Below are 25,887 nucleotides of genomic sequence, written 5' to 3' on the forward strand. Positions count from 1 at the left end.
ATGAAATTTATTTCTCAAAACCAAACGCTAAATAACGATTTAGATTTAGATTTCAATACACTTCCATGTACAAATCGATGATAAAGACCTCCAAAAACATAATTGATGATGGAGACCTCCAAAAATTATTGACTTTCCGTAACTATCTATATACCTAAAAAAAAATTGATGTGAATGTGCAATTTTTATTTGAAAAGATATATATATATATATATATGTTTTCAGTTTCTTTTTTCTTCAAGAATTTTAATTCCACTATCCTTTATTTCATTTTATGTATATATGTATATATGTATATATATATATATATATATTTTTTTTTTTTTTTTCTTTTTGATAGTTCTCATCAGTGGTCTAAAAAGCCCGCTTTAGCCTTGCTTGGCGCTTCAAGCTTGAGAAAATGCATATCTTAGAGCAAGGCCTTCAAAAGGTGGCCAACACTATGTTTACTGCCTAATGCGGCTTTTGGCGCCATAAAGCACTAGTTATAGCTTGGCACCATAAAGAATGAATTTTTTCATTATTTTTTCTAAAATTAAGTTTTTTTTGAAAAAAACAAAAAAGGAAGGAAGAAAAGAGTTAAAAAATTATAATAAAAAAAAGTAGAAAATTAGTGTTGAAAAAAGCATAAAAAAATATTTGGTAAAATCCTTAAGTACTCATATTACATGATTCACCTGTTCAAAGGAAAAAAAGAAAGTTAATAAGTTAAAAAAAATTAAATTACACATTTTTAAATGGCAATGAATTGAAATTCAATCAAGAGTTAAATAAGAGTTTATTAGATTATAGTTAATTTAAATTTTATATTGAAGTAGTAACTGAGTAATAATATATTTGTAGCATATACGAAATTAAATTCTTTTGTTGGAAATTTAAAAAGCATAAAGTTTCTATAAATTTATTATAAATAGATGTTTGTTAATTTTTTGTTGAAAGTTTAAAGTGTACAAAGTTTTTTATAAACTTATTATAAATATGTTTGCCCATTTATATTAACTACATGATGATATAGACTTATATTATATATATATATATATATATATATGTATGTATGAATTTTAAAATATGAATTGTTTTATTTAGTCAGTAGTTTAATATAATTAAATTCGCCTATAGACGTCTAGACTCATAAGATTTGAAATTTGATTTCACCGTCCTATCACATTTTATGCCTTTTAGAACCTTAGTTCCCTAGTGTTCTTATGAGGAAAATTTTAACTTTTAACTTTTGCTTACATAATTTCCTATGTAATATGTTTGCAATGAAAAAAAAAAAAATTTTTTTTAACAAATTACCAGGAATTTGGGAAGTGAAAATAAAATTCGTCAAATATTTCAATACAATATATATTTTATTTGATATTGATATTCTTTAATAAGATGAAAATGAGCAAGAAGACAAATGGAAGTACATTTATCAACGCAAAATCCTCTTAAGTGTTTAATTTACTATCCTCTAGTCATCTTGATCAACGGTTCTGATTTCACACCCAACCATAAACAACCAGCAAAATAGCTTACCCGAATTCTCTCCCCTAGGGGGTCCTACTTGCTCAAACATTTTTAATAATCACATCATTGCTCAGATTCCGACCGTCGGATCAAAATCGGACAACCATTTATAGTCGCTTTGGGTTGTTGAGATAGAATCCGCTGTGTCCAAAACCACGAACGCTTATTAGAATCGTCTTCTATGTTACCTCGAGAGGACATTTTGAAAAATACTCTTAACACAACATTTTAAACCTCGGAAGTTCTGAGGAGCTGGTCAAAGAATAAGGATGTCGATGTCAATTTCAGCTTTGTCCGTACCGTTCTCGGAATACTCAGTTTCAACTCCAATTCCTCTATCTTATGCTCACCAATTCTCTATTCGTAGCTTCGCGGTAAGTTTTCTATCACTACTACTGAATATGTGTGCACATAGTGGAAATTTTGATTTCGTAATGAAATTCAAAGAGAAAGTGAAAGAACGTGAGAGAAAGCGAAAGAATTTTGAAGCTATTGGACTGAAAGAGAACAGATGGGACTAAGAATTTCTTCTTCTTTTTTTTTTCTTTTTTTTTTCTTTTTTAATTTTCTTTCAGAAAACTTGTGCTCACCGTTCATATTGAGTTTAAAGAAATTTTTTTAGAAACCCCAGAAAGTTAAAATTGACTATGAAAAAAGATAAGGGAAATGGTAAAGAAAAAAACTTTGTTTATTTTATTTGATTTTATTTTATTTTCCCTCAAGAGCCAGACAGTAGGTAGAAGTAGAGTATGGTAGCTTTGGTTTTTTTTATTGGATCTTCAAAATCTTAATGTGGATTACAACTAAGAGAATCCAAAAGTAAAATAATAATAATAATAATAATAAGAGAGTTTTGCATTATTATTGTTCATTCGGTTCCAAAATTTTGATACTGCTGTAACATAATTGAAAGTGCTGCTTCAGTTAGAATACAATCTTAATGCATACCTTCTTTTTTTTTTTCCCAATATAATTTGGTGATCTTAGAGTACAATCTTAATGCCTACTTTTTTTTTTTTTTTTTTTTTCAATATAATTTGGTGATCTTTTTATTTTGTCTATCATTTGTGTAGGCTCCAACAAGCAAGTTTCATTTGGGGTCAGGTGGTCGTCATGTGGTCTATGGAGGTGGAGCAACCGGTTTCTGTCAAAGATTTTGTGGCTTAAAACGATGGATATTTGAGAGCCTTAATTTACAGAAGCACAACAAACAACCTGGACCGGCGATTGAGTTCAAAAGTATGAATAATCGAAATACAAACTTTTCCTAAAATTTTATTGTGAAACAACTTTATCACTCCAACGACATGTTTCTGATGATAAAAAGTTTGCAAACGCTTGACAAAAACTACTTAATTTTGAGTTTATTCATGAGAAGTGATTGCTTGTCTTTGAATTTCCAGTTGCTTTCCTTTCGACTTCAAGAGAACCATTACTGTTTTGTCATATTTGATGCGTAAATTTTGGACATTTACAACATCCAAATGGGTTTTTACAGATTCCAAGGAAAAGATAGCAGTAACTTCACAACTTGAAGACAGTTCTTTGCCTCATATCCAACCTGGTGTGTCTATGGAAGTGTCTGCTTCTTTGGGATCTCATTCATCTTTTCCACAAACACATTCCCTTGAATTTCCAGTTGAGAGAGGTCAAGGACCCTCACTCTGCATTGCTGTCATAGGAGCTACCGGTGAGCTGGCAAGGAGGAAGATATTTCCAGCACTGTTTGCTCTGTACTACAGTGGGTTTCTTCCTGAGGTAGAACTACTTTTCTATCATTATTCAATTGGATTTTAAGGGAATTGCTATCATGTAAGATATTTTATATATTAAAAAAAATGCATAGGATTTCTTTTTTCAATGCTTTCTTCTCTGACTCAGAGGTTGGTTTTCTTCTTTTACATTGTTAAGCTTATTTAGAAGTGCTAACATCCGCCTGCCTGGAGTTCTAGATGAAATCAATAACCTCCTTTGAGTTTATAACAATAAAAACTTGTTTGGGAAAGTTAAATATGAATATGTGCTAAAGTTGGTTAAAAATGATTTCTTCGAATGTCTCACTGTTTTATTCGTTGGCTGCAGAATGTTGGTATATTTGGTTATTCAAGAAAGAAGTTGACAGATGAAGACCTAAGATCTACCATAGCCTCAACTTTGACTTGCCGTGTTGATCATCAGTATGGTTTTCATATAAATGCCTTCTACTCTCTTAAATCACTTCTTAATTTCTTGAATTAAGAGGTGTATAGTTTCCATATAGAAGACAGATGATATCATATTATCTGCATGTTTGACTGTTATTTTTGGGAAAGCAAATTATCGCTGACAGTCCATACACATTGTCTGAAAAGAGTTTGGCATTTTCAGTTTTGTTAAGATGGTGAGATGACCTTTGCTTAAAGGTTTACTTTTAGATTATTTTTTGTCGAAAAAAGATCTTTACATGAGCAGTTGTAAGGTGATTATCTAAAAACTTAAGAAGACTAAATCAAAATGGAAACTTAAGTGATGCAACTTTAATGTATTGTTGAAATTTGAGAAGTTACTGTCATATTTAGTAATAATACCTACTGCAATTTGCATGTACTTAAATTTAATATGTATTAAGGACATCAGAGTTCTGAATTAATCATAAAAAGTAACATCTTCCAGAGAAAACTGTGGGGACAAAATGGATGCTTTCTTGAGTAGAACATACCACATCGATGGAGGTTGTGACAACAAAGAAGGGATGACAAAGCTCAATTCTCTGATGGAGCAGATTGAGGTAAAATGAATCCTAGATATTTAAGAACTTCATTTTTGTTTGTGCAGGATTCTAAATGAATTTCCAACACATATCCTGGATGTTTTTGATAATTGACTCTTTAACAGCTTACTTAACTCAGGGAGGATCTGAAGCAAACAGGATTTTTTACCTTGCTGTTCCCCAAGAAGCACTTGAAGATGTTGCATCCTCTCTGGCTGATAAAGCCCAAACTTCAAAGGGCTGGAATCGTATTATAATAGAGAAACCTTTTGGCTTAAATGCATTATCATCTCGTCAGATGACACAATCTCTTCTTTCTAAGTTTGAAGAGAAGCAAATATACAGGTGCTTATGCTCACATTTTGTGTTTTAGAGAAAGGAGAAAAAAAAAAAAAAAAAAAAATAGAAGAAGAAGAAGAAGAGACTAGTCATCACTGTATGGTTTCCCTTAAAAGGTTTAACTGGTTCATTATTATAAAAATTATTTCAGGATTGATCATCTTTTAGGAAGGAATCTTATTGAAAATCTCACGGTTTTAAGATTTGCCAATCTAGTTTTTCAACCACTGTGGAGCCGTACATTTATACGAAACGTAGAGGTATATCTTTGGTTGCTTTTAGTCAAATGAAATCCACATGTTCCTGATACCAAAATTTTAATATGCATGTATCAATGAATCATGTTGCAGGTCATCTTATCAGAAGATGTAGTTGTACAGGCAGCAAGGTTTTCATAATCGCTGTACTCTTGTCGTTTTGAGTAGCATTGTCAAATACATCTAGAGAAGATCAACAGGCTAACTCATATTTTTGTTGTTTCAAACAGGTACTTTGATGGCTATGGAATCATTCGTGACATAGTACACAGTCATATACTCCAAACAATAGCATTGCTTGCCATGGAACCACCAATCAGTCTTGATGGGGAAGATATTCGAAATGAAAAGGTATGTGTGCATGTTGTTCCAAATTTTTGGTGCATGTACTTTCTATATTCAGAAGATTTTTTTCAGGTCAAGGTGCTGAGATCAATTCGGAAATTGGAACCCAGTGATATCATTCTTGGCCAGTATAAAGCAAGTACTAAAGACAAGGTTGATGTATATTTAAACAGTCTGACCCCCACATATTTTGCTGCTGCATTGTATATTGATAATGCACGCTGGGATGGTGTGCCTTTTCTGATTAGAACTGGCCTGGGTCTCATCCAGCACAGGTTAGCTCTGTTTCAATTTTGCTTTGTGATTGCAAGATCGTTTATATTCCAATCTTTTAGGGCCCACTGCCTGATTTCCAGATTTCATGAAATGTAATATTGAATCTATGCGTCTAGGTTTATTATAGATATGAAGATGAAGGTTTTGAACTCAAAAATCTCAAGTTCATAGGTTGAGGCATTTTGTCGTTTTTGTGCATACATGCAGTTTGAATACAGTTTGACAATATAGAATCTCCTTACAAAGGCTAGCTTTAAAATGCAGAGTGGAAATACGCATACAATTTCATCATGTTCCAGGAAACCTTTATCGTGAGCGTATAGGGCATAATATAGACAAGGCTACCAATGAGCTGATTCTATGTGATGTACCCGATGAGGCCATCCTCGTTAAAGTTAACAATAAAATCCCAGGATTGGGCTTACAGTTGGATTCTCCACAACTCAATTTGCTTTACAAAGACAAGTAAGCACTATAATATCCAAACGTTCGCAGCCAGTCTGCAACACAAAATAACATTTGCCTGCTCGTTATTATGTATCATTCATCTGCTTGTCAATGTGTTAACATGACAGGTACAAATTGGAGATCCCTGATTCATACGAGCACCTTCTTCTTGATGTCATCAACGGAGACAACCATCTGTTTATGAGAAGCGACGAGCTTGCAGCTGCATGGAATATTCTAAGTCCTGTTCTGCATGAGATAGACAACAACAATATAGCACCAGAGCTGTATGAGTTGGGAGGTAGGGGCCCAGTTGGAGCATATTATCTGTGGGCAAAACATGGGGTTCGATGGGCAGAGGACTAACAACACAACATTAACACAACACAGCTCATTCTGTGCCTGCAGATAAACCAAAGGCTTAGCAATTATGTGGTACAAACTGGCCTAAAATCTTACTTTGCTCAGATAATGCATATGTTTGGGTCATTTCCGTGTGGGTCTGTGGTGAATTCTTCTATCTTTTCATACTTCGCTGTTATGAGGAGATCCTATTTTGGAATCTTCAATGCACATGGACACCACATTAAATTCATCTTTGACTAGGATGGATTTTTTTTCTTTTCTTTTTAAATTTTTTTTTTAAATAAAAAAATTGACATGATTAAGGTTATGGTAAGGGTATCAAAAATATAAATAAATAAATAAAGGTTATGGTTACCGTATCACCAAAGAATACGACCCATCAGTGTTATATGAAATTGGGACCCTCTTTGAATCAAATCAATTTCAGTATTAGGTCCTACAATTTTGTGGCTGGTTCGATAGTTGTTCTTGTATTAGGTGAGTATAAAGGATGCTCAATACGGTAGCTTTGTTGGCCTGGCAATAGGTTTTTTATCCTGAGACTCGTCAAATCTATATTTTACAACTTGGCCTGATTACTATGTAGATTTTTTTTTTTTTTTTTTTGGGAGTAGGGTTAAAAATCTGAAAGCTCAATAATTATATGGCTAGCCTTTGATCTTCTTGTCTCCATAGTTGAAACTTCAATAATGGTTAGGCTAAAAGTCTTCCCTTTTGTCACAAAAAAAAAAAAATGTTGGTTGCAAATAAATGGAACAATTGTCAAAGTGAGGTTTCATACCATAACATACACCAAAAGTTGGGATAAAAGCAAACTTATTTAGCAAGTGGTAAGAACTTTAAACATTGATTTTTTTATATTCATTTTGAAATTTGTTGTTATTCATGGTTTCTTGGATAAGGGGTCTTTTCAAGATTTAAAAGAAACTTAACTCTTTAGGATTTTATTTTTTTTATTTAAATTAAAAAAAAAAAATAGAGCATTCAAATTAGAATGCTTGTGAGAGAAAATTTAAACAAAAGGCTTTCTAAAACTTTCACACGATTCAAGAATGGTTGGACAAGGATGAATTGTTTTCTTGGCATATTATAATATAGTAATTCTCGCAAAAATATAAAATAAAATAAAATGAAAAATCATACTCTTGCGGCAGAATAGCAATGAGACCATCCAAACCTAAGAACGATCTCGTACCCCCAAAAAAAAAAAAAAAAAAGAGAAAATACGAGATCAAGCCACGTGTACATGATAGATGGGGCCCATGATGATGCCAGATATACGGTGCAATGAATGGAGGCGCACGCAAGATGCCACACATCACATGTCACGAGATGGTCGTCAGACGTGGCTGGTGGAAAAACATTACGTTATGGGTTGTGATGCAGACAATTATTATTCAGGTCACCCACCCCCATCCCCATTCCTCTTTCCCAAATTACCAGTATACCCCAACTCTTTTCCATATGGTTTTCTTAACCCTCCCTTCCATTTGGTAGAGCAAATTGAATTCATATCCATAAGGTTTACCCTAATGATTATATTAAAACAAATTTATATGTGAGTTTTATCAATTAATTTTAACAATTAAAAATTTATATTTTATAATTAAATAATATTATAAAAATATAATTTTGAATGGGTAAAAATTGATAAATAAAAGATTAATGATAATACTTCGTAAAGCATAAATTGAAACATAATTTAGATAAAACTTAAGCGTTAAAAATGAAAATTTTCCCATTTTTAATACCCCACTGCGGACATGAAGGGTCAAAGAAACACTCCATTTAGGGCCAACTAACACGGTTGTTAACTCAGTTTAACAAACTCTCTCTCACACACACATAGAAAAATCCCATACAGTGAATAGTCTCTCTTCTCTTCTCTCTCTCTCTCTCTCTCTCTATCTCTCTCTCAGCAAGTAATGGGCAATAAGAAAAGACTACGAGTCTTCAGTTTATTCACTTCAACAACTACATGCTCGCTCACTTTCTCTCTCTCTCTCTTCCATTGTAGCCCATAAAACACGATAAAGGGTAAGAATAATTATTACCCATTTCTTCTCTGTCTCTGAGTCTTTCTCTTTCTCTGTCTTATTATCCACAGACACACAGCAGGACCATGGAACGAGGAGAAAGAAGGAAGAGGAAGATGAACAGCCAAGAAGAAGAAGAAGATGATGAAGATGAAAAGATGGAGAAGTTCTTTGCTTTGATTAAGAGCACAAGAGAGGTACGTGAGCTTCTTAGGAACACCAACTCGAATGAGTCAAAGCAAGAACAAATACAAGAAAGGAAGTTTGATATTGTTCTAGGACAGAAACCAACTGGGATTTGGAATCCATCTTTCCAACCGGAAGATTTTCTTGGTGATATTGATAATTACAATAATTATATTAATAATATTCCTGCTGGTGGTGGTGTTGGTACTGAAGCTGGTCCTTCTAAAAGAGAAGATCATGATCAAGAAGACAACAACAAACGAGTAGATGAAGAAAAAGATAATAAAGAAGGTAATGATTTAGAATTAGACCTCAAACTTTCTTTGTAATCAAACAAACTAAGTTATACACACATCAATGGATAATATACTGTGTGTGTTCCATAGTGATCATATTATATTCATAGCAGCGGTTAGAAATGATATATATATATATATATATATATATATAGAAAAATTCTATGACGGACGGTTGTTTGTATGCAAACTGGATCATATCAAAATAGATGTTTTTTGAAAAAAATATCAATTGTACTATATATGTCAGTTTTGCTATGTATGTCGGTTTTACTATATATATATATATATATATATATCGTAAAATCGATATTTTTTTTTTTAAAATATAAAAAATATCAAATTTGATATAATCCGTGTATAATCCGATTCCCATATAGTCCGATCAATACCGTAGAATTACTATATATTTATATATTTATATATATATATATATACATACACATATAAACGGACTGTTTTGCTGTGCTGTACTCTATCATGAGTAATCTCCGAATTTTCATATAATTCGCAATGCATTTAAGAAAGCACAGCAATTCCATGTGCGCATATGTAGAATGGGTCAATGACAAGGTTATCTCCTGCATTTAGTCCTTTTTTTTTTTTTTTTTTTTTGGGACAGTGGATTCAAAAGATAAAAATAAAAAAGAATAGTAATAGCAGCAGGGCACATATCTCAATTATGGACAAAAACAAATTCATTAAATCGTAAGGACCACCACCATTGGACGACATAATACCAAAATTCAATTTCAAGCATTATCAAAACTAGAAAATTGGGGTGGTAATTAAACAAACAGTGACTTCACTGCCTTTGTATCATGTGATTGCCAGCACAGCTTTTAGGCTTTTTTCAACTAAGGCTCCAATGACCTTCTTACGATTTTGTACTTCAGTTTCTTTTAAAAAAAAAAAAAAAAAAATTTGCGTTGATACCCTTTAATTTTATATGCAGTCTATCTTTATAATCTTTAATTCTTAATTACAAACTTTAATTGTTGGGCGATACAATTTTGAAGTTAAAGGTTGTGTTAGGAGGAGAAAATGGAAATACAAATTTCTTTGTGTAACTCGCAAGCAAATGAAGTACCTCTGGAAATAGCTCAAAATACATGTACTGATACAGAGTTGAGAAGTAATGATTCAAAAAAATAACAAAAAATCAGATTAAATTGCAAAAGATCATGACATGCGCAGACATTGATGCAAGAAATACTAGTTTGTTGTACCCAAGACTTGTAGTCTGTAGACTTTCAAAATCAGAAATGTATTTACTTGTATAGAATTTAACAACCATCTGTTTCCAATGTCAAAAAAATATTAAAATTTTTCTTAAAGCACTTAGAAAAGTTAAGAATACTATTTCTCCCAAAAAAAAGAAAGAAAATGATTTCGAAATGACCACTTGTTCATAGGTTGCATAAGAAATACAGTAGTTTAGAACAATTAGGCAATGGCTAATAAGAAATGAAAATGAAATGCACAAGTTTTAGCGACAAATCCAATGATTCATTCATAAAATATGGTAGCAACTTCCCTTTCACAATTAATAAAACTCTATTCTATTACCCAAAAAAAATCAATCCATACATAATTATAATGATCATTATGCAGAAATTGGAATTTAAAATTTTTTAAAAAGTAGTGGCAAACATTTGAAAACCTATCGAATACTCATCCAAGCAAAAATAATATAAAACAACTTTTCTATGAAAGTTCACAAGTAGAAAGATTATTAAAAGGAGACTCCCTAATTACTCTCGTTCAGTTATCTAGTCAGTACTCAACCAGTCACCGCACAAAAATATTAAAAAAATAAAATAAATAAAAAATAAAATAAAAGTAAACAGCTTTCTGTCAAGTCTTTCAAATGAAAATTAAGGTAGAATATCTTTTTCGTGGGTATAATCATTAGCACCAATGATCTAAGGCACAACCGCGTAAATGGAGCGAACAGAATTAGGATAAGAAAAAAATATATATATATATATATCTATAATAAAATAGAAAATTTTGGAACCGTTTGTATAAGAAGGAAAAGTTAAATGAGTGATGCAATGCAATGACATCATCCCAACAACCATCAATTATATGCATAATTAGTCAGCAACTTTGGACAATTACATGAAATTAAAAAAAAAATTACATATCTTTAAATGGGTACATACTAATAAGTAAAACAAAGAATATGTAGCAGCAATGATTTCAAATTCAAATAAGAAAATGATTAATAAAAGTGGAATAAAGTTGAGAAGATTAGCATATATGAAAAAAAAAAAAAAATCTGTTTGGTGATGTAAATAGCATGATGACACCCGAAAAACACCAATTATGCAACTTTTGACAACAAAAGGCAGAGTATTGGTAGTTGATTCGCATCAAACACCTTCACTGGTCCACGATTAAAGACATGACAACCTATAGTTGGTCCCACTTTGATAATGGTGATGGATGCATTTTATTATGATCTAGATACGGGTCTCACAGATTTATACAATTATAACCTGCTTCAACAACACATAGCGTTAAATAAAACATCAAGAAGAATCTCTTAGGTGGTGAAACAAGCTCTGAGTTGCAGCATGGAAAGAGAAGGGAACAAGAGAATGCTGACACCTGCAGATGAAGAAGAAACAGAGAAAGATGATGAAGAGAAGATTGAGAAGTTCTTCGAAATAATTGGAAGATTGAGAGAAGCTCGATTTTCGACCAAATATCTGCATGACTTGGAAGTGAACGTGGCAAGAAAAAAGATGAAAGCTCATGAACCTGTATGGACTCCTATATTTGAATTGGAAGATTTTGCAGGGCTTGAGACAGACAAGGCCAATACAAATATCAATTGCTCTTCCATCAAGGAATGCCAAATGAAAGAAAAAGAAGGAGAAGAGAAAGGGTTAGACCTAAACCTTAGCTTGTAATATTGTATAATGGAAAATGCAGTTCTATGGCAAGCCGGATAAGGTTTCACGCTTCACATATTCTATGTGGCGTCGGAATGCAAATGTTTAATGTATTTTGATGAAATCATTGTTCTTAAATAGCCTATGTTTCTTCCTTTAAGGTTGTCTATATCAGGCAATTTTTCAGCTATAACATTTTATCTCCAACATGAGTAAAACTCTGTCATACTTGAACTCAAAATTGACTTTATCCTGCAACCTTGTTCAGTTTGAAGGCTGAAAAGATAGATCATAAAATGACTTGAATCAAAAAGGGGAAATCATTATTCTCCTCCTGTTTTTTTCCCCCCACATTAACGAGTAGATACTAAACCACAAGCAGAAGCTGCATATTGAACTTATTATTGCTATTATCTATCTTAGCATCTGACTAAGTTGATTTATATTGAATAATCATCCAAGAAAGTAGCATGAAGTGGTGGTGTTGAGTTCATTCAAACACAGTGTTTTGTCATGAACTATAAAATCAGCAGATAAACATCTTACACTAGTAGTAAAGAAAAATCAAACAAAGCACAGCATAACAAAATCGGCATGTAACCAAACATGTTTTCGTTATAGGTTTACAACTTTCCTCATAATAATATCCCAAACCATATCTAATAAACGAATTTAATAATCTTCACTATGAAATCAATGGGCTACTTCTAGACTAACTCGATCATCTCACCAACCTTATAGTTCATATGTACGGCCTAGGGGGAAGAGAAGGTTTTCTATTGCAAGAAGAAAACCAAATCTCGAAAACAATAGAAGCTGGAACTACATAGTTCATTATCGAAAGATAGCCTCCTTTGAATGAACTTCAAGCAAATGGAAGCCTTCTATGAAACTACTGGGGTAAACACTGTTTGTAACATGCTATGTTCTACCAATTAACAATATCACCTGGAAATGTGGCAAAAAATATTAGAATCTTGACAGAAAAATGTTCCAGAGAAGATTATATACTTCAACGTAGAGCAACATACCTAAAGACAAGAAATTTCTTGATAGAGTTGTTACTGCAGAAGTTGGTTCATACGACACAGCATATAACGTCGAAGCTCCATCTCCACAAGCAACTATGAAGAGCTCTCTTCACAAGGTCATATTCAAAAACTAGTTCAGAACGGTACAACATTGGCTCACAAACTCCTGACATTATAAAATCTCTTTTGGACTGCCAGAGCATAATAGCGCTATCAATTGCATCGAAGGATGGTGCTATGGAAATGAGGCCCCATGAAAAACGGGAATGGGAATCTACAAGTTCATCAGGGCATTAGTCTGAACTTCTGATTGCAAACATGTATGAAGCATCAAATATTTTTCACCTTTATTGATCTCTTCTACCTAGAGGATAATTAGCCATGAACCGTAAAGTTTGTGATTGATTTGGTCAACATGTTCCAGCTCAGTATTGCGAATGTTTCCTTCATCATACAGATTAGTAAATTACTCATATAGAGTATCATACAACCACCATCTGCTCTTGTCAAATTGTTGACGTGATGCAACACAATAAGGTGGGTGTCCACAATTTCTCAAATAAACCAGCCCGCCTTTGGATGTGTCAAGGAGCAAGAGAGGCCATGCAATCACCAATAGTCTCTGCAAGAACACACACCATCCTTGAAATGATGAAATCTGTTAGCATCCCTCAAAATTATCTCTCTCGCAGTGACTTTAGCAATCAATTTTATTGCAGAATGGCAATCCCCACAAACCCGAAGATTCTTCATTACTCTTATAGGCATTGGTTCTGGCACCTTTAGAAGTCCATATGCCACAGCCAGTTTCTCACTGTGATGACGCAAACTATGCACCTTCTCTTCTTCATCCACATCATGCAGAACAAAGCTACCATCGGGAGAGTAGCCAGCTTCTCTAAGCAATCCTCCTAGTTTCTCTAACATTTTCATTATCAGGGCATGTTCTGGGTGTCCCATGTTTTCTCCCCCAGTGAACATATGTACTTTTTTCTCTACCTCAATCCAGCTACAGCCAGGTGATTTCATGATGCTCCTTGTTCTCATGTTTTCCCTCAGCTCTGCAACCTCATTCCATTTACCTTTGGAGGCATAAATATTTGATAGCAAAATGTAAGGCCCAGAATTGTTAGGCTCAAGTTGAAGAAGTTTCTTTGCTGCAACTTCTGCCGAGTCCAGTTTCATGTGAGTTCTGCATGCACCTAATAAGGAGCCCCAAACAATAGCATCTGCTTCAACTGGCATTTTTTCAATTAAATTCATTGCCTCATTTACCTGGCCTGCTCGGCCAAGTAGATCAACCATGCAAGCATAATGTTCAGTTCTTGGCTCCACCTGATATTTGGATTTCATTGACTCAAAAATTTCAAGGCCTTCTTTTACCTTTCCAGTGTAGCTGCATGCCGAAAGAACTCCAATAAAGCTAATATTATCAGGCTTTATGCCAAAAGAGCACATCTCCAGGAAAACTTGTAACGATTCCTCTCCTAAACCATGCTGAGCATAACCTGTAATAATAGAGTTCCACATAACAACATCCTTCAGAGGAAACCTGTCAAACACCTGTTTTGCCTTCACAAGGTTGCCACACTTAACGTACATAGTGATCAAAACTGAGACAACATACACATCAAGATCAAAGTGCGATCTGATCAACTGGGCATGCACCTCTCTACCATGATCAAGACTTGCAAGGCTGGCACAAACAGAAAGTACACTTATCAGAGAAGGGAAGTTCGGTCTAACTCCTTGTCTTTGCATTAAATTAAATAACTCAATTGCTTCTAGTTCAAAACCTTTTCGTTCATAAATCTTAATCATGGAACTCCATGTTCCATCATCCCTGTCTCTCATTCGATCAAATATCTGCCTTGCTTTCGATACTTCTCCATTTTGGCCAAACCCAACTATCATTGCATTACAAGCAATAGCTGACTTCATAGGCATTGCATCAAAGAGATCTGAAGCCTCTTCAATGCGCCCACACTGAGTGTACCCCATCAGCATGGCCGTCCACGACACCTCATTTTTCTCCGGCATCACTTCAAAAAGCTTTCTTGCAACATCCACCCTTCCATTGTGCGCATACCCGGAAATCATTGCCGTCCACGAAATGACATTCCGACGTGGCATCTCATCAAAAAGTTCACGAGCTTCAGCCAATCGGCCATCCTGACAATACCCACCAATCATACTGGTCCTTGCCACCACATCCTTCTCAGGCATTTCATCGAAAAGCCGACGAGCCTCATCAATCCGGCCATCTTCAATTAGGCCATTCAACATCACTGTCCAGGATACAACATTCTTTTCAGGCATTTGCCAAAAAAGTGACTCCGCCTCTGATATCGTACCTTCTTGAACATACCCTCTGACCATGGCAGTCCAGGAAACAACATTGCGTTTGGGCATCGAATCAAATACTTTTCTGGCTTCATTAACCATACCATTCTTAATATACCCAGAAATCAACCCATTCCAAGAAACAGTGTTCCTCTCAGGCATCCGATCAAACAGTTTCTGGGCTTCCCGTGGCTGATTATTTTGGAAGTACCCAGCAATTATGGAGTTCCAAGACACAATGGTTTTATCAGGCATATGATCAAATACTCTCCGTGCATTATAAATTTGGCCGACACGAGCGTACCGTGCAATCAGAGAAGTGTTGGAAATCGCAGCACTAGTGGAGTATAACCTAAAAGGAATAAACAAAAACCGCATTGATCTGCAACAACACCGATTAATCTGATTTTTTTTAAATAGGAAAATATAGTAATTTTCTTGGATAATAAATAATCAATCAAATTGGCTCATTAGCACAACAATCAGCTAATAACTTTAAGTTCGAAAAAAAAAAAAAAAATTCTGGAGTGGGAGGATTGAGGAAGTTATGAGGCGCGGGAAAAATATGTAGCTTTACTAACGTTCCCGTCACTTTCCGTGGGGGCTCGGGTATTTTTGCAATCAAGGAAAATATGTCTTTTTTATTATTATTTCATATATATATATAATATATATATATATATATATATATTTTTTTTTTTTAGCTGAGTCCCATTTTTTAATAGTTTTTTAACCCCAAAAAAAGAATCGTTTTTATAGAAGTTCATTATATTCCCTAATTCTGAAAAGAAAAATCATGTGCAACCTTGTTGGTTGTCAAGTATAAAATTAAACAATAAGATTCTTCTCTATAACATTAAAACAATTGTACTCTTGATTCTAAATCAAATAATGCTAATAATTAAAAAAAATAAAAATTAATCTATCATTTATTTTAAGTGTTTTTTTGAATAATAAAGTATAAATTATTCAAAATTTATAAATTTGATGAAAAATGACAACGTGTATTTTGTGCAAAAATAAAAAATAACAAATAAAAAATAAAAAAATAAAATTGTTCTTGATTGCATGAAATATGAAAAACCAAAGTACTAAATTCGAAAAATATGTTGTTCTAAAAAAAATATTATAAAAATGAGCTGAATTGCTAATGGCAAAATGGTAATAAGAGGAAGTACTCGCCAACGTTCCAAATTAGTACTTTACCAATAGTTGTCTAATATATCAAGATCTATGAGCTATTGTTGTTTGCCCATCTTAGTTTCGATAGCTTTTATCCAAATGACAATGGCAATCTCTTTGCCCCCCCCCCCCCCCCCTCATCATGCCTTTGTGAAAAATCACCTTGGTTTTTGGTACTTCATAGGTCCCATTCAAGTTTCTTTCCCTTTCACTTTCTGGAAGGTACATTCATTATTGATTGCTAAGCCACAAAAAAACCAAAAGTTTCAAGGCCATTGTGCTCTTGAAATTTGGACAAAGTAGATATAACTTGGAACTTCAAACACTACAAATTCATGTCAAAGAAACCATTAACTGCGACAAAAGAAATCGAACTTTTGACGCGGTGTTGAATAATTCATGGATAGTACTTTGGAAGCTATAATGGAGTTTGCGGCGTCGGTGAAATGAATTCCATCCCAGCTTATGAACTGAGACCCTTCTTTGCAAACTTGATAGCCAGGCTGACCGCAAGTTACCCTGATGTCATAATTGTATGGAGGCCCTCCGTAGCCGCAGCAAGCCATTAGAGGACTTGAAAAACCTACAATACAATCAATTTGGTAGTAGAACCGTGTCAGCAAAACTTTCAACCAATAAATTTTGCAGAAATAAGGATTAAATATGTCTGGAAACCATAAACTTCTTTGAGTCACATAATCAATGATATGGAAATGCAAATTATGCATTTGGTGAATTATAACTTACCATATTTGGTAGAGTTGGCAATGAGATCATACTTAATGGCATAAATATCCACATAAACTATATTTGCATCCTTGAGTTCAGATCTCATCTCTTGGCTCAAACGGCGCAGTGCTTCATTGAACAATGCAGCTGCAGCATTGTAACTTGAAAGACACCCATATGGATCAAGATCCTTCAGCTGAACTAATGAGAGTTTCTGAGGAAGACAACCTAATGGTCCTGTGTTGTGTATCCAAAAGTTCCTACCCCCTTCATCATATAAAGTCTGCATTTCCATACAAAACTTCAGTTTGATAAGAAAATCTATTGGCTTATCGATTTGATGGTATACATTATAAGGAACTCTGTACTCACCTTGATTGCATTCTTGATTTGTATAGTTATGGATGGAATTCTCTTAATAACTTGCACGTATGAGAGGTTTTTAGCAAATGAATCAGCAAGGTCATTTTGCCCAATATCAATCATGTACAGCGCATTCCGAAACCCTTCATCATTGACAAAACTTTCTGAACCTAAAAAACAATTTAGCACACTATAATCAAATTATCAAATTCATTAGCATTACAGGTTATTGATCTTTGTGTGCTTGTATAGAGGTTATATATGTCCATTAACTTCTCAACCTTCTTTGGAGCTATAAAGAGGAAACAAACCCAAAATACTCGAAAACAATGGAATTAATGGGTTTATGAGACATATGGGCATTAATGGTAATAAAGTACCTGCTGTGACAAGCTCAAGAGTGCGAGACTTGAAATGAAGGAATTGCATGAGCTGGATATTCAAAGAAAATGGGACATATTTAGGAAGGGTAGAGGACCCCACAACCGCAAAATTTGCCCCATTGGTGAACTTGTTTCCTGTTAAAGAGTCTAGGTATGGACTCAAAAGACTCGCATTCAAACTTTGGCCTGCACATGTATTAATATAATAAAAACGCCATCTTTATTATAATGCAATACAGTGAAACTTTTTGGACCCCAGTGTCCCTGTCGGGTCATTGAAAATTGAAAGTAGAGACACAAAACTATATGATACTAAATAAGAAAGACGGCCCCTCCTTCAGCCCATAACATAGAGAATCGAATCTCTCACATGCTACCCTATGTCTAATCCTTTGCACTTATTTTATTTAGGTACTAGTTTTTTCTTACACTTCTCTAGAATGAAATTGTGTTTTGGACTGATTGGTAGACTTATTGTACGTGAAAACTGTTGTTTCAATTATTATGATTATTCGAGGCGTAAATCTTAAGTGATCAAAAAAACCAAAAGGAATTCAAAAAAAAAAAAAAAAAAAGACATGGAATAAGGTAAAGGGTAAGAAGCTAATGACCAAAGATGAAATATAATATTCTTCCTCAAAACCATCTACGCAAGTAAAAATGAGAATTACTTTAGGTGATAAAATTAATCATGCTATAGAATACAAAATTCAATTTTTTTTCTTTTAAATAAATTGGTAAAGGAGAATTTTAACACCGAAAGTTTAGGTTATCATTTAACAAAATTCAATTGGATAATAAAAAGGAAAAGGAATTTTAGAACCAAGAGATGCACTATATATTATTTTATTTACCAGTCCTAAATACCTACCAGAGCATCAATTTCCTATAAGGACTAAACTAGATGGGCCAATTCAGTAAAAAAGGTACAACAAACTGAAGCAAAGGAAAGCACATAATAACGTGAAAAGGAAGTAGAAGACGCCAGTTACGAGGCAAAATGCCCAAGTAAACACCGGTCCTGCCCATAGAGATTCGATCCCCACCCAGATGGTGACAATTCTACATCACTTGTTTCCATCGCTCTCCTGTGGGACCCGCATTTTTTACACACACACACACAAAAAAAAAAAAAAAAAAAAACAAAAACAAAAATCGAAATCGAGGCTTAAAACGAAACGAAAATCAGTGTCATCGCAGTGGTAAACACACACACACACACACGCACACACGCACACCGACAGAGAGTCGGTCATTGAGATGGACGTTGTGGATATCAATATGATGTGCACGTGGAGGGGATAAGATGCAGGGACCACTTACAGAGGAAGTCGATCAAGAGGCGTCCATCTGATAAACGACCCGTTGATCTGCGAAAGAAAGTACGGCCATTCGGAGGGTTGACGGGGAATCCGAGACCAGCCACAAGTCCGCCGGTGTCTGAGTTGGAATCGCCGAAGTTGAAGATTACGGGTTTCTTGGTGCACTGCGATTCGGCAGCTGAAACTAAAAGAAGAAGAAGCAATGGCGAGAGAGTGATGAGAGCAGAAGAGTGAGCGTTGGAGAAGAAGGAAGCCATTGATGGTTTTAAGTTTTGAATCGTGAATGAGAGTGAAAGTGCAGGTACAACCAAGTATTTATGAAATGCAGGTGATCATTATCGGCGTGCCTTGATAACCTTTTAAAGTTTCAAACGGGAAGCAACGACGTATTTTTAAGTGTCGTTTTTCGCTTTGTGATTTGCAAGCTAGCAGAGGGACCCATTTGCGACATGAATGGGGTATTAAATTAATGGGAATGGAAAGTTCCTGCGGTTAGAGTTTTTGAAATGCTCGAGAGAGAGAGAGAGAGAGAGAGAGAGAGAGAGAGAGCGATACCATTGTCGTTGACCCAAACAATCATTAAAAACAACTCGAAAATATCAAGTTAATAATCCCATTTTATTATCCAAATAAAAAAACAATCAATGTCACAAACATATTACAGTAAAATTTACTCTCTTTTTTTTTTTCCCCAGTTTTATTGAAATTTTATATTTTTTTATTTTAGAAAATTATATTTTTGCAACTTCACATCAGCATTTTTTTATGTAATATTTTTAAAAAAATTTCACATAAAAATTTAAAGTAATTGTAGATAGTTTTAATTTGTTGTATTTCATAAAAGAATGACCAATTATGATAAAAAAAAATTTTAATATATATATATATATATACAGAAAAAGAAAGAGTATAACTGTAATTTTCCCTTTGGATGAGGTATAACTACTGTACATAAAGTTCTGATAGTGGTGTATTAAGTGGCTACACAATTTATGGGCCAATGAGCTACATAAAGTTCTGATAGTGGTGTATTAAGTGACTACACGGACAATAGGCCAATGAGCTCAAGACCCAACTTCCAAAGTGGGCCTAAGATTTGCCCATGTATCTGTCCGTAAATGTCAACTTGCACAATCTAAATCGGAGAAGACTCAGTTTTTGGTGTGGCATAGGGCTGGAGAAATAAGGGCTCAACCTGACATGAATGAGATGCACATGCAAACATTATATGATACATACATATACAGTCACCAAAATGTAATATATATATATATATATATATAAATAATACATACATATATGAAGCATATATATGTATATATAATATTCATTTTCTTTTATATACCATGATATCATTTCCTGCATTAAAATGGGAAAAAGTTTAAAGTTGAAAATGTATGAAACACGATTAGTTTCCTACATTCTATATATATATATATATATTGCTACTTTTACTTTAATAATACGAGAGAAAACGTACAAATTTCATGTTGCACAAAAAATCATTCATTCATGAATTTGGTAATACCCAAAAGTTCAACCATATATATATGTATATTGATTTATCTTATATAACCAAAATTTTGATGCAGATCATACAGAAATTAAATATATCCAATCATGAAATAATGGTGTTGCAAAAATCGGTAAAGAAAATGAAATAAAGGTGATACATAGATATGGTGGGGAGGGTCCTATAGGGGGATTCATTTTGGGGGGACCCAGTTATTGGTTAAGGGGGTGAAATGGAAAAAAAATGCAAATTTGGTTGCTTCAAGTAGAAGACCTCTATGAACGTAGTTAGGCCAAAGACAAAAAACTGAAAGTGCCTTTATGTCGTGGACTTGTGTTGGCAACCACTCGTGCCCATGCAATTGCCCAAGTGTTGCAAGAAATCTATTCTTGATCTTTTAAAAAAAATAATAAATAAAAAATTATCTTTTTTTCATGCAATATTTCCTTCTTAGCTAGCCACTTTCTGTTTCACCTTTGCTCTCTCTTATATATGTGCCTGTCACACCCCTCGTTTCTCATCATTCTCTACTCTAGTACTCTATTCTATACCTCTCTTATCTCTCTCTCTTTCTCCATTATCTTTTTCTTTACTGTCTTTCTCTCTAAACTTAAAGAAGATCAAGAAGAGCTAGGCAAGAAATTAAAGACAATGGTAGGGGGGGATTCAGTGCCATTCCTGGTAATGGTATTTGTTCAAGTTTGCTATGCGGGAATGAATATTAGTTCAAAGCTTGCAATGGATACGGGGATGAACCCACTTGTTCTTGTCGCTTACCGTCAAATATTTGCCACCCTTGCAATCGCTCCCTTCGGTTATTGGATGGAAAGGTAAATCATATGTGTCAACTCAGAATCTCTAAAATAGTCAAATTCATGCTTTATATATACACATATATATTGGTTTTCCTGACATGGAATTTGAAATGGGTGTGACACTTTGCTTTTGATGATCTTCAGAGAAATCTGAGTTTCGATATATATCGTGCATGTGTCATCATTGTACATTTAACTCAAAGAATCCAAAATGGATTACATGGGTTTTGATTTTTTTTTTCTTGTTTATTTTCTGAAAATAATCAACAACCAACCAAAAGAACCATTTTCTTGTTAAAAAAATATAATCAAATGTTTTTTTTTTCCCTTTATTTGTTTAATCGGGTTGTTTTAATATAATAAATAAACTAATACTTCCGGAGTCCTCTGTTTGGTTGCTAAGGAAAATAAAGCAGGAAAAACAAAAGTAAATCCCAAAATGGTGACTGAGAAAGAAATCAAAATATACTCATCAACAAAAACACACTTTTGATCATCTAATTAGCTTTTCATATTATTCCCACACAACCAAAAAAAAAAAAAAAAAAAATTTTCATATCTTTTTTGGTGAAAATTAGCTTTTCATATCAAATATAGAAGAAGACGTTTATTTTAACTTTACTCTTTCTCTTTTCCCATTTAAGGAAAGAAAACTACAATTAATAAAATCAAAAAGCAGTTCCTCGAAAAGCTAAAAGTCTTTTTCTCTGAGAAGTGTGTTAAAGAATACATATTAGTATATATATAATTACAAAATAAACACACATAGATGGCGTGCATGTCAACTGTTTCCTGTCCTTATTGACTTTAACGCACATAACGCAAGCGCCAAGCAGGCTTCTGAACATGTGGCACCGAATCTGTGAATCTCTGCATGCTTAATGGCTTTGCATGGTTGCCATGTCATATACATATATATATATATATATATATATATATGCATGCCTATATACATATATATGATGTAAGTATTCCTTCAAGCTTCCTCATTTACTACTACTACTGTCCTCTAATGCCTGCTAGCTTTTCCTTAATTAATTATAACTTCAAATAACTTGTTCCAAGACTTTGCATGCATGGTGCATCTTTATTTGCTCTGATTCTCTGCAGAATCCTCGGATACATATATGATATTTAATAGTAACCGTTATGTGCTGTGTATAATTTATTGCACTAGTCTTTTTGTTTTTATATGAACAGTGACATATCAGTTTTCTTCAATTAATGGTACAGGAAAACCAGACCCAAGATCACATTTTCTGTTCTGTTCCAGATATTTCTTTGTTCTCTGACAGGGTAACTAATTAACCATCTATACATGTAATATATACCTTACTTTAACAATATGATACAAATATGTAATCGGATTTTGATTAATTTTCCATCCTAATCACCCAATAAATTGATTAAATAAATTACAGGGCAGTAGCAAATCAAGTGTTTTACTTTATTGGTTTGAAAAATTCAACCGCAACTATTGGCTGCGCATTGACAAATATACTTCCTGCTATCACATTTGTCCTTGCCGTCCTCTTCAGGTATATATACTACTCTGTCTCGTAATTTGGGCTTTCCTTTCCTTTTTACTGTATCAATTTTTTTACTTAATAAAACAAAAAGTTGTAATTAAGTTGTTAAATATAATATTGTGTTTGGCAGACAAGAAACTGCAGAGATAAAGAAGAAATCAGGGATAGCAAAGATAGCAGGAACAATTGTATGCGTAGGTGGAGCTATGCTATTATCATTCTACCATGGACACACCATAGGTTTAGGCCAATCCAACATCCATTGGACATACATTGACAAAATGGGGGGAGATTCAAATTCAACCACCAAATCGAATTTCATCTTAGGCCCTCTTTTCCTAATGCTAAGCACCGTTGGTTGGGCCCTCTGGTTCATAATCCAAGTACATTAATTGATTCTACTGTTCCTAGCTTAATTTCATGTAATTCTGTCATGGTATTTCCCCAAAAGAAAAAAAGAAAAAGAAAAAAGTAATTTCATAAACTTGTTTCTTGTTATATTAATTGCAGGCTAGACTGAGTGAAAATTTCTCAGCACCATACACCAGCACAACTTTGATGTGTTTCATGGCCAGCATAGAATGTGGGGCAATAGGCTTATTCGTGGAGCACAACATGTCGGGTTGGTCATTGAGGAATAACATGAGGCTCTTCGCGTCTCTCTACGCGGTATAAGTGTTTCATTACTGCTAATTAAAATGTCTTTAGACTGGCTAGTTAACTTTAAATTAGAACTCTCAAAAATTGGGGTTGTGAAGTATTAATTAATTTGTTTGATATTGATTTTCATATTTGATGATTTTAATTATTTCAGGGAGTTTTAGGCTCTGCAGTAGCATTTTTTCTGACTTCGTGGAGTATCCAAAGGAAAGGACCTCTATATACATCAGTATTCACACCCTTGCTTCTCATTGTTGTGGCTATAGTCAGTTGGGCCTTGCTTCGTGAGAAACTCTATGTTGGAACGTGAGTATTAATATTAAGTATTTGCATATTGACAACAACATATACTATACATATAATTAACAAGTTTTATGTGGGGGTGTGATTCAGTGCTGTAGGATCTCTATTAATTATCTGTGGACTGTACTCTGTTCTATGGGGGAAGAATAAGGAGATGAAACAAGGAAATAAGACCATTGAAGATCAGATTAGTAATGCATCAAACTCGAAGATAGAGGAAAATGATGAGAAGAACGACTTGGAAATGCAACCTTATGATGTGCAGCAATATTCCAATGGAAACCAAGTTAGAGAGGAGAAACAGTCTCAGTTTCTGTAACTTCGTTATGTTCATTTGTGATACTAGTAATGGTAGTAGTAGTAGGAGTGCCTGTTTTAAGTGTAAAATGAGTTTCCAAAATAAATGGGGTTCTCTTTTTTGGGTTCCCAAAATCTAGCTCGTTGAACACTTTTTAACATTTTACTAAGAGGAGGAGAGGTTCTTTTGTACTTCACTTGCAGTGCTCAAAATTAATCATCATATTAACTTTGAATTGCTTTCAAACATAATACTCTTGCATGTTCACTTTCCATTCTTTTTGTGAACTCATCAAATCTTTATTTCATTTGGCATCTAGCTAACTTTGTTTGGGATGTTGATCAACTTGGTCTAAACTGGATTGGATTAAACTGTTTTGAATTTGATATCTAATAAAAATATTAAATAGTAAAATCCAATGCAACATTTTAAACAAACTGTGTATTAGTTTTAATTTAAGCATACCATTATTATTTATGTTAAATGCATCATTTTTGTATATAAAAGTATTAATTCTATGCTTTTCGTAATTCTTAATTTAGGATCATTCATAAACGGCTTTATCACATTACATGCCATCGTAATTGCTAGTTTAAAGATTTCTTAAATTGCCTTCGACCAGCCAAAACACCTCGTTCACACAATCATAAACAAGGAGCTATGCATGCAAAACGGTTCTTAACCCCCTGAAGAAAAAAATGGTGGTGGACCCCAGTCATGGTCCACTCTATTTATAACCCTCCTTCCTTTATGGCCAATTAAATGCTTCGAGAATGCTTCAAGAAATTCTTAAGTACACAATGCATACCAAGTTGATTTTTGATCTGGTACACATTGGCCATTATCATGTTTGTACACATTTTTAAAAGAATCCCACATAAGATACCATAGACTAACAAAGTTTTGAGTCTTTTTTTATTTTATTTTTTTATTCCTCTCTTCTTCCCCTTCGTGAGAAACTAAAAAAAAAAAATAAAAAAAAAATAAAAAAATAAAAAAATCCCATTGTTTCAAACTCTTCTTCTTCAATTTTTGAAATGTCTCCAAGATGAAAAACTTTTTGATGTATAAATCTATATATAAACTAAAATTTTTGTTTCTTACATTTTGTACAATTTTTTTAGAAACTATACAAAATCCAGTACTTTGAAGAAAACGAAAAGCTTACAAAATTTACAAAGAGAATAGATATTGAATAATATATATATATATATATCCAACCAAATGATCACAAAAGCATAAATCATGGAACTTCAAACTCCACCAACAAAGTATATATGCATGTATGTTCAACGAAATGATTAATGATGTTTTTTTCTTTTTTCTTCTTCTTTTTCTAGATCGAAAATTCAAAGCCCAAATTTTTATTCGATAAAAAATAAAGCCCCAAAGCAAATGGGTATCAAAGATGTTCTTAAATTCATGAAACCTTACACTAAAAACTAATTCTATGCCAATTCCATATTTGATTTAGATGAAAGTGCTTTTTTTTAATTATATATTTATCGGATTTATTTGTAAGTGGAATTAGAAACATCAAAGGAGGAGCTCAAAGAAGAAAGTATTCAGTACCCTAGATTTTTTTTTTTTTTTTTTGGTATCTTATAGAGGTTTCAAAAATTGAAAGAGAAGAGCATGAAACTACGGAGTTTTTTTTTTTTTTTCCTTTGTTTTTTTCTTTTTCCTGGCAAAGGAGAAGAA

General features: G+C 33.6%; 5 protein-coding genes across 6 annotated transcripts; 3 read left to right on the plus strand and 2 right to left on the minus strand.

Moving 5' to 3' along the window:
• The first annotated feature begins 1,631 nt into the window (after positions 1 to 1,631).
• LOC107411652 (inactive glucose-6-phosphate 1-dehydrogenase 4, chloroplastic) lies at positions 1,632 to 6,523 on the plus strand. 2 transcript variants are annotated; one of them, XM_016019271.4, is made up of 12 exons: positions 1,635 to 1,889; positions 2,589 to 2,754; positions 3,014 to 3,273; positions 3,598 to 3,692; positions 4,168 to 4,282; positions 4,404 to 4,609; positions 4,755 to 4,863; positions 4,954 to 4,991; positions 5,091 to 5,211; positions 5,278 to 5,480; positions 5,746 to 5,946; positions 6,057 to 6,523. In XM_016019271.4, the coding sequence occupies exons 1-12, from the start codon at positions 1,785 to 1,787 to the stop codon at positions 6,292 to 6,294; spliced, it is 1,857 nt and encodes a 618-aa protein (XP_015874757.3). In that variant the 5' UTR covers positions 1,635 to 1,784; the 3' UTR covers positions 6,295 to 6,523. The 2 variants fall into 2 exon arrangements, with proteins under 2 accessions (XP_015874756.3, XP_015874757.3); XM_016019270.4 differs by having other exon boundaries at positions 1,632 to 1,889; positions 5,091 to 5,480.
• A 1,516-nt stretch (positions 6,524 to 8,039) lies between these two features.
• Positions 8,040 to 8,919, plus strand: LOC125421095 (uncharacterized). Its single transcript, XM_048468877.2, has one exon. It carries the CDS (start codon positions 8,417 to 8,419, stop codon positions 8,843 to 8,845), a length of 429 nt encoding a protein of 142 aa, XP_048324834.1. The 5' UTR covers positions 8,040 to 8,416; the 3' UTR covers positions 8,846 to 8,919.
• A 3,347-nt stretch (positions 8,920 to 12,266) lies between these two features.
• On the minus strand, positions 12,267 to 15,715 carry LOC107411651 (pentatricopeptide repeat-containing protein At1g56690, mitochondrial-like). The gene is made up of 2 exons (XM_016019269.4): positions 12,747 to 15,715; positions 12,267 to 12,663 (listed from the first exon to the last, which is right to left on the minus strand). The coding sequence occupies exon 1, from the start codon at positions 15,465 to 15,467 to the stop codon at positions 13,356 to 13,358; it is 2,112 nt and encodes a 703-aa protein (XP_015874755.2). The 5' UTR covers positions 15,468 to 15,715; the 3' UTR covers positions 12,267 to 12,663; positions 12,747 to 13,355.
• Positions 15,716 to 16,456: 741 nt separating this feature from the next.
• Positions 16,457 to 19,589, minus strand: LOC107411654 (GDSL esterase/lipase At1g09390). The gene is made up of 5 exons (XM_016019272.4): positions 19,070 to 19,589; positions 17,744 to 17,932; positions 17,373 to 17,533; positions 17,019 to 17,283; positions 16,457 to 16,854 (listed from the first exon to the last, which is right to left on the minus strand). Exons 1-5 carry the CDS (start codon positions 19,323 to 19,325, stop codon positions 16,622 to 16,624), a joined length of 1,104 nt encoding a protein of 367 aa, XP_015874758.3. The 5' UTR covers positions 19,326 to 19,589; the 3' UTR covers positions 16,457 to 16,621.
• Positions 19,590 to 21,080: 1,491 nt separating this feature from the next.
• LOC107411647 (WAT1-related protein At1g09380) lies at positions 21,081 to 24,382 on the plus strand. Its single transcript, XM_048468936.2, has 7 exons — positions 21,081 to 21,411; positions 22,630 to 22,692; positions 22,818 to 22,934; positions 23,056 to 23,308; positions 23,436 to 23,594; positions 23,740 to 23,891; positions 23,979 to 24,382. The coding sequence occupies exons 1-7, from the start codon at positions 21,233 to 21,235 to the stop codon at positions 24,205 to 24,207; spliced, it is 1,152 nt and encodes a 383-aa protein (XP_048324893.2). The 5' UTR covers positions 21,081 to 21,232; the 3' UTR covers positions 24,208 to 24,382.
• Positions 24,383 to 25,887: the final 1,505 nt, after the last annotated feature.

The sequence above is a fragment of the Ziziphus jujuba genome, chromosome 10 (genome assembly GCF_031755915.1).
Source record: "Ziziphus jujuba cultivar Dongzao chromosome 10, ASM3175591v1".
NCBI lineage: Eukaryota > Viridiplantae > Streptophyta > Magnoliopsida > Rosales > Rhamnaceae > Ziziphus > Ziziphus jujuba.